At 49.6% G+C, this 8560-nt stretch overlaps 1 protein-coding gene and 1 pseudogene across 1 annotated transcript; one reads left to right on the top strand and one right to left on the bottom strand.

The window, feature by feature from the left end:
• Positions 1 to 8: 8 nt before the first annotated feature.
• Positions 9 to 5559, bottom strand: LOC113564237 (UPF0518 protein GG24907-like). The gene is given in 8 exon segments (XM_026979826.1): positions 9 to 283; positions 286 to 696; positions 961 to 999; positions 1427 to 1954; positions 2013 to 3036; positions 3421 to 3817; positions 4103 to 4963; positions 5127 to 5559. Coding segments are annotated over 7 exon segments (3117 nt in total). The 5' UTR covers positions 4777 to 4963; positions 5127 to 5559; the 3' UTR covers positions 9 to 239.
• Positions 5560 to 5576: 17 nt separating this feature from the next.
• LOC113564238 lies at positions 5577 to 8087 on the top strand (annotated as a pseudogene).
• Positions 8088 to 8560: the final 473 nt, after the last annotated feature.

Here is an 8560-nt window from a genome sequence, read left to right as displayed (position 1 = left end):
TTTTAACCTAAATCTAGCTGTTTGACGCGTTGAGTGTTTCTCGCTTCTTGTTGAGTCCATGTGCATTGGTTTGTAAATCTGTTCAAAACTGCATTGTTCGTTAAAATGGTTTTTTAAAAAATATAAATATCGATAATTTAACAGGTAAAAAGAATAATTTCGTACGAGTAGCTGGTTAAAACAAACAAAGGCTAACAAATCTGTAAAATATGTATACACAAGCTGTCTGCTCCAAGCGATCATAAAGAACCCTGCTCCGTGACCAGCACCACGCTCTGCTCCTCGCAATGGCAGCCAGCTCCTTGAGCCACTCGTCCATGAGCACAGCGCATAGGGCCAAGTCGCGGGACCGCTCGGTGCCACTCGTGCTGGCGATGATACCCATGGAGGCCACCGAGTCCAGGGACGCCGGCTCCGAGTTGAAACCACCCGTCGACGGGCCGCCATCCAGGCCGTGCAGGGTGCTCGCCGAGTGGGTGGTTGTGTTCGACTGGGCGGAGAGCGTTAGAGTGGAGCCTGCGATGCTGCTGTTGCTTCCCGATGCGGCTGCCGATGTCGCGGTGGCTCCTGTGCGTGATGCTCCCGCTTGGGGCTGCGTACTTAAGCTGGTCTCGCATGTGCCTGCGGATGTCTGTGCTTGTGAAATGCCTCTTCCATCGTTGCTGGCATTATTCCCCACCAGATTCGAGGCAGCTCCTAAAAATTGAAGTGGGGATTAGCAACCGTTCATGGCTTTACTGACCTTTTGGGTTAATGAAAGAGGAACAACAATAATCACATGTATATATGGGATTCCACAAATGTTTTTATACTCTACTTCGAACTAGTTTTTAGTGGAAAGCATTATGTACAAAGCTCTACGAAAATAAAGATACTACGCACAAATATTAACAAGACTATGCCATATTGGGTTAGGTTTGATTAAAACTTTAAATATTTTATCAAGCGTGAAATATTTACCGGTGAAGAATGCGTAAATTTGTGATAAGCCAGATGAAGCTAAGATTTTTTTGATTTTTTTCGATTCGATAAAAATAAAGAAATAAAAGAAATTAATTTATTATAAACGATGCCTTCGGGCATTTTACAGAGATGTGTGTCAACCAAAGAAAGCCCTGAATGAGACCTGTTTACTATAATTCCATTGGTAGTAAGTTCACTTAAATGCTTTAATGATTTGGCAGGTTTACTTTACATTAATCGGAAATGAATCAGGCTAATGCAGGGCTCAAGTGTAAACGTGTAAATGTGTTTTTGTGAGTGAAGTGTGTGTAATTTGACCCAAAACCAACTTTCTTCCAACATCCAACGCTGCAGACTTGTAAACTGTTGGTAATATCTAGTTTGTTTGCTTGGTTTTTCTTTTGAAAAATATAGAAGTTGTGCAAGAGTGTGACTGAAGCAGGTAACCGATCCAGTTACTCACCGGAGGAGCCATTGGGTGGCGTTGTGGACGTGGACGCAGACTTTCTGCTGAACATGCTGGTGATGGATTTGCTGATGCTGCGCCGCTTCTTGTCACTGCGCTTGAACGGATCGTAGGCACTGGTGGGCGTGGCCTGCACGGGCGTGGCGGCCGAGAGGGTCGCGTAGGAGTTCGTTACCATCTGTTGCTGCTGGCTGTGATGCATTGGAGAGCCCTCGTTGCCCTTGCGCGCGTTCGCCAAGCGGAACTCTCGATCTATCAGTGACGAACGCGCCACATCAATGATCTCCAGCGAATCCTCCGTCACTGGCAGCTCGGCATCTATCTGCTGCTTCAGAATGCGCAGCACCTGGTGAAACGAGGGCGTATCCGAGGTGATGGCTATGTCCGAGCGCAGCAGCAGCGAGTGAATCAGCGGCAGTGGATACCAGGCCAAGCGAGTGATCAGCCCGGTCAGGTGGAGATTGACGTACAGCGAGTTGCTCGTAAAGGTTTGCAGTTTGCCCCAAATGGCATTGAGAAAGGGACCTGGAGTTGTAGGAACATAGCAATTATACGGATTTGAGAAGTGCAAGTTAGTTCTCACCTAAGCTTACGGTGCCCTGCGCAAACAAATCTTCCGAGAAGTCAAGATCCGTCAGTATTAATTCGTTGCGATTGTTGTTCGAAGTGCGCCATGCCTCCCGTTTGCCGGATGCACCCAGAACGCTGCTGAGGCTGCTGCTATTGTGATCCAGATCGGCCTCACTGGCTGTGGTGGCCAGAGTTGTATCCGTGGCCTCGCTTTCTTCGTCCGCTGGTCGCCACTTGAAGGATTCGTAGCCGCTTGACTCGCCAATCGACTGCAAGCTATCCAGCTGCTTCTCACCCGTCTCGTTGGCAGCAATGGGACCGCCACCGAACTCACTGAAGAACTGGCGCGCCAGTTCCAAGGCGTGGGCGTGAACTCTTCCTTGCCCATGACGGGGCCACTTTTGGTAGCGATAGCTGTTCGCCCACTTAAGGCAATCCCTTTGACACTGGGCGATCCGCCAATGAGCCTCGAAGAGATATGCCTGGATATTCGCATACAAACTATCACCCGTGTGCACTCCGTAATAGTTCCAGTTGGCTCCAATCGTCTTGCTCATGACCGGAGATGGGAGACTCGGCAGAGGCGTCAGATCGCTCACCACAGGCTCGTGGACACTCTTCGGTCTGGCCAGATCTCTGGCCCTCTTCATCACATCGGGCGAGAGGTCCAGGAAGAACTCACTGCTATTCAAATACGGATCGATTTTGTTGATCTTGTGGCGATGTGAGATGGGCACATGCTTGCCGGGCAGCATGAACTTGAGCAGCAATTCCAGCATGAGGTCCTCGCAGTGCAGGCCCAACAGGGTGTCAAACAATGCCATCGTAACCATGCACAGGTTGGCATCGGGTGAGTTCAGCCGCTCGACCAGAGCATCAAGTATTCGTTCGCCGTCAAACTTTTCCGTATCGAGCAGAAACCGAACGAAGGCCCTCAGCAGTCCGGGCTCCGTGATGGAGCGCAGGATCAGGTCCAGGTACGACATGGCCGAGATTTGCGAGTCGATGTTCGTCTGAAAATGTTTGCCCTTCAGTGTCTGCGAAAATGGAGCGCAAAAAGTTGTTTCGAGATTTCGAGGTGTGTGTGTGTGGTTAGCTACGGGGAAGGAAAAGGCACAAGAAACACACAAGAGACGGAAAGCAGAAGGCGGTGCAGTTCCCTAGATTAAATACGGGTCTTACCAAGAAAGAAGACATTGGTTAAGTATTTCAAATTCAAAATGACCCTCGGGTCTAGATATAAACGATAATTGCATTATATCTCTAGTTTTACGCTTCCTTAACCAATATCTAAATAATGCTCTAGCTTAAGGACAGGACATAAATGATTCGCTTGCAACCAACACCACAGAAATGCATCGAAGACAAATTTTCACGAAGAGAGACCGAGCGAGACGAGACAGAAGCGTGACTTCACTCACCTGAAGGATCGCAGGTCCCAGCACGGGAACAATGAAGCCCTGGTACATGAAGTCCAGCAGCTGCTGCTTAATCATCTCGTGGGCCACCTGCACCACGGCGTTGCAGAACTCGAGGGCGTTCATGAAGAGCGTTAGCTCCGGTATCTCTGTCACATCGTCCGGCGTTATCCGGTGCCAGTCAATGGAGCTAATCTCGATGCTGTTGGGCAGACGCGAGTAAAGACCACCCAGGCCGGTCACCAGCAGCGGGCAGATCGAGGAGTACTGGGCTATGTACGTTCCAATGTTGGAGTTCTTCTGCGAAAGCGCCATGCACAGCAGCAGAGCATCGCGCGCTTGGTGACCTAGACTGCCCTCGCGATGCACGTACGGGATAAGCAGCGAAAATATTATGAAGCTGGAAGTACAAATAAAATATTTATCGGATATTGAAAATACTTATAATAAAGCCTTAGAATATGACAAATGGTATAAGTAAAGTGTAGTCATCATTTATAGTTGGAATATTACAAGGTCAACTTTTTGGACTATTGCCTTATCTGGCTTATTTAGCTACATATATTGCTTTATGAATCATAGTACACATTATCGCTATTCTACTTTATGCTGCAACCACTTGCTTCGAAACTGACTAAATGTACACAAATGTACTATATGGAATGTTTAAAAGTTATGAGCTCACTTGGTAGTAGTTCCGCTCTTGGGTGGCGCCACGTTGCCATTTAATATCTGCTCCTGCACTTGCGTCTGGGCGGAGAAGAAAAAGAGGTCCAGCAGGTGGACATTCTGCATGAGAACCACACACAGCTGGTTCAGCAGGATCACGAGGCGCTTCTCGAGATCGGGCGGAAAGATTTCGCCCTGGCTGGATGCCAGTATCTTGAGCAGGGGTCGCAAGAAGGGCTCGTGGCAGAGCAGCTGGTGGCGCGAGTGGCTGACGAGCAGTTCGTACAACTTTAACTGCTCCAGCCTCACAGCGTTGGCATACCGTCCCGTGGTGCAGGCCCACTCGTACAGCTTGTCCAGCAGATTCTCGCTGAGCAGGAATTCCAGGCAGGGCGCCGCTGGCGGACCACTAGCCTCGGCCGCCGGCAGCGAGACCTTGTTGCAGTGATGCAGTTCCACGAGCAGCAGGGTGACCATGTAGTCCAAGTGGGAAACCACGCCCAGCACGTCGTCGTGCGAGGGCGGCGCACTGTGCTGGATGATCTCGAAGGCCTGCTGCCAGTGCTTGCAGAAGCTGTCGTAGCAGGCGCGCGGATCACAGTCCGTGGCGGCGTCGATGGGTCGCTGCCGTAGTGGACCGCCGTGTCCGGCGGAGGCAACGCCTCCACCGCTGCTCTGGCGCAGCCACATCGTTTTCGGTGCGGTGTGTGTGCGATTCGGTGGCTTTTAGTGGCGCTGGTCCGCTGATAACTGCTCCGTGTGCGTTTCGTTTGGCATGAATTGGTGCTGGCACGCTCTTATCTCTCGTTTTGTGCTTTTGTCCGACTGTGTGAGTGGTGAGTATTTCAATGTTGCCCGCTTTGTAAATATTTAGAAGCTAAAAGAAGACGCACTTTAGTTGAATATTCGCTATTTACTTTTTTCTAATGTTCGGCCCAAGAACAACAAGTGACACACTTACGCACACACCCACACACCTGTGTACGTGTGCCCACCTATTTGGGCACTCAGTGTGGTTGTTGTTGCTGGTGCTCGCTCACCTGATGAATTTGGATTTGATCGTCGTCATCGTCTCTGCTGCTTTCCGCTCTCCGTGCATCGTGCATCCACGCCCATTATGGTTTAGGTGGCCCTTTTTAGATGGGTTTTCACGCTTGCAGCATTCGCAGCGCTTTTTTTTTGGCACTTGGGCAATTACAGTTACAAATACAATTAAGTGGTAGTACCAACACATCCGCAGATTTGCGGACTAGATTTGCGTCCTTGCAGCTCGAATTTCGCGCTTATGACGCGGGTTTTTAGGTCAAGAAAGGGAAGGCAGTCCGGCCCACACTTTATTGCCTCATTTTGCACTATTTTCGTGGGTTATCCAGAGCAATTTTGCGTAAATATTTACAATTATATCTGCACGGAAATAGAAAGTTAGAGATGTGCAGCTACTAGTAAAACATATCGATGTTTCGATTTTACCTGAGCTATATCGAGAATTTCGGACATCGATGCTTAGCAATAACATTTTATTTAATCTTATTTTTGTCTTTTTAAACTCTTACCTTATTTGAGGCATTTTTGATACAGCGTACTATAATCACTAATCCTTGTTAGTTTTATGAAATACGCTGTTTCACATTCCCAGCGTTCCACCTCCCACTATTTCTTATCGCTTGTATGACCAGACTTTTGCACATCTATCAGCTGTTAGCGCGACCGCCATTTGAATTTAATGAAATGGTAAATACAAGAGTTATATTTTTTATTACCACTTGTTTAATCATTTTTTCCAAAAGCGGCGCAGCTTGGCTCCCAGCCAACGTGGACCACTGCGTCCCGAGTCGCGTCACTCCTTCACGCCGCCTCTGCTCAAGAAGAACAAGCGATCCTGTCAGCAGGAGTTGGAGCGGGAACAAGAACTGGACAGGAAGCGACAGAGTGCTCTTCGCGATGCCAGCAACACATTGGAGCTCCCACTGCCCATTCGCTTCACGGCAAACAGCGAGTATGAGCGGGCCATTGCCAAGGTGCTGGCGCGGAAGTTCAAGGTGCCCATGGACAACTACGTACCGGATTACGGTGGTAAACGAGTCCTGGGCGTGCGGCGCTGCATTTCCCGGCGCCCTCTACACGATCCGGTGGCCTGCAACGCCCTGGTACTCTTCCATCCACCCGCCTACACAGAGCACGAGCGCATGGGCATGGATCCGAGCAAGGTTCTGGTGCACGTCGTCGTCGATCCGCTGCTGAGCAACATCCTGCGGCCGCACCAGCGCGAAGGAGTGCGTTTCATGTACGAGTGTGTGGAGGGAAAGCGGGGCAACTTCAATGGATGCATCATGGCCGACGAAATGGGTCTCGGAAAGACGCTGCAGTGTGTTACGCTGGTTTGGACACTTCTACGGCAGGGGCCCGAGTGCAAGCCCACGATCAACAAAGCCATTGTCGTGTCTCCGTCGTCGCTGGTCAAGAACTGGGAGAAGGAGTTCACCAAGTGGCTTCAAGGTCGACTCCTTTGCCTGCCCATGGAGGGCGGCACCAAGGAGAACACCATCCGAGCTCTAGAGCAGTTCTCCATGACCTCTTCGCGCCTGGGGACACCAGTTCTGCTCATCAGCTACGAGACGTTTCGCATCTACGCGGAGATCCTGTGCAAGTACGAGGTGGGAATGGTGATATGCGACGAAGGCCATCGCCTCAAGAACAGCGACAATCTCACGTATCAGGCTCTCATGGGCTTGAAGACAAAACGACGGGTCCTGCTTTCCGGCACTCCAATCCAGAACGATCTTACTGAGTACTACAGCCTGGTGAACTTTGTAAACCCGGAGATGCTGGGCACGGCGGCCGTGTTTAAGCGCAACTTCGAAAGCGCTATCTTGCGTGGCCAGAATACCGACTCCACGGACGCGGAGCGACAAAGGGCCATAGCGAAGACACAGGAGCTGATAGGGCTCGTCGATCAGTGCATCATTCGTCGCACCAATCAGATTCTCACCAAATATCTGCCCGTTAAGTTTGAAATGGTTATCTGTGCAAAACTGACGTCTATTCAGCTCGAGCTCTATACAAATTTTTTAAAGTCTGATCAAGTTCGACGTAGTTTGGCTGGTAAGTCATTCCGCAATACTACAACAGCTTTCATTCCAATTACCATTTATTTAAGACTGCAAGGAAAAGGCTTCGCTCACGGCTCTGGCGGATATTACAAACGCTTAAGAAAATTTGCAGTCATCCGAATCTCATATATGAGAAGATCAACAGCCCGCGACAAAGGATTCGAAAACTCGCAGAACGTGCTGCCAAGCAATTACAACGCAAAGTACGCTGGCCTTTTGTCAGCGAATAGCATTGTCTAATGGATTTCTTGTGTTCCAGGGATCTTAATCCAGAGCTAAGTGGCAAGTTCATGCTCCTGGATTTCATGCTGGCAGCAATACGTGCAGACGGCAACGACAAAGTAGTTCTCATATCCAATTACACACAGACCCTGGACTTGTTTGAGCAGCTCGCGAGGAAACGCAAGTACGGATTTGTCCGACTCGATGGCACTATGTCCATCAAGAAGCGCTCGAAGGTTTGTTGACCGGTTCAATGACCCGGAGTCGGACAGCTTCCTGTTCATGCTGAGCAGCAAGGCCGGTGGATGCGGCTTGAATTTGATTGGAGCCAACCGCCTGTTCATGTTCGAACCCGGACTGGAATCCGGCCAACGATGAGCAGGCAATGGCCAGAGTGTGGCGTGATGGGGCAAAGAAGCCCTGTTACATATATCGCCTTGTTGCCGTGAGTATCTGAATTATTTGTACAAAGAACTCTCAAGTTTAACTATCTTTTTCAGAGTGGGGTCCATTGAGGAGAAGATCCTGCAGCGACAGACGCACAAAAAGTCCCTGTCGAGCACCATCATTGACAACAACGAGTCGGCCGAGAAGCATTTCACCCGCGACGATCTGAAGGACTTGTTTACATTTGATGCAGACATTCTGTCCGACACACATGACAAGTGAGAGCTGGCTTTAAATACCCTTTTGATCCTCCGAGTAACACATTCATTTTAAGGCTCAATGCAAGCGCTGCGTTCAAAATATCCAAATGAAGCCAACCGCCCGAGGACACGGACTGCACGTCGCATTTGTCGCAATGGTACCATTGCTCAACAACAGAGGCCTGCCCGACAATATTCTCGCCCAGGCCTGGATGGATTGCAGTGCGTGTCCTTTGTCTTCCACCACCGGTCGCAGGCTCAGGAAATTGTGGCGAGTGCAGAGGAGGCAGCCTCCGAACAGCCAGAGGAAAAGCCAGACCGCCGGAAGCGCCCATCTACGCCTCTTAGTGATGACAGCGCCGATGAGGATTTCCTTGGATTCTAGCAATTGTTTGCAGTTTATTGTTTCACGAATTTCCTTTTTTTCGTTACTAAGTCTAAACTTAAGATAACTTTTCTGGCTTCCTTGCAATCTTAACAAGTTATTAGTTTAAC

Source organism: Drosophila erecta, unplaced genomic scaffold (assembly GCF_003286155.1).
Source record: "Drosophila erecta strain 14021-0224.00,06,07 unplaced genomic scaffold, DereRS2 tig00000059-arrow-arrow-pilon, whole genome shotgun sequence".
NCBI classification, from domain to species: Eukaryota; Metazoa; Arthropoda; class Insecta; order Diptera; family Drosophilidae; genus Drosophila; species Drosophila erecta.
The sequence above is the reverse complement of the archived record's forward strand: the minus strand, read 5'-3'. Positions and strand labels throughout refer to the sequence as shown.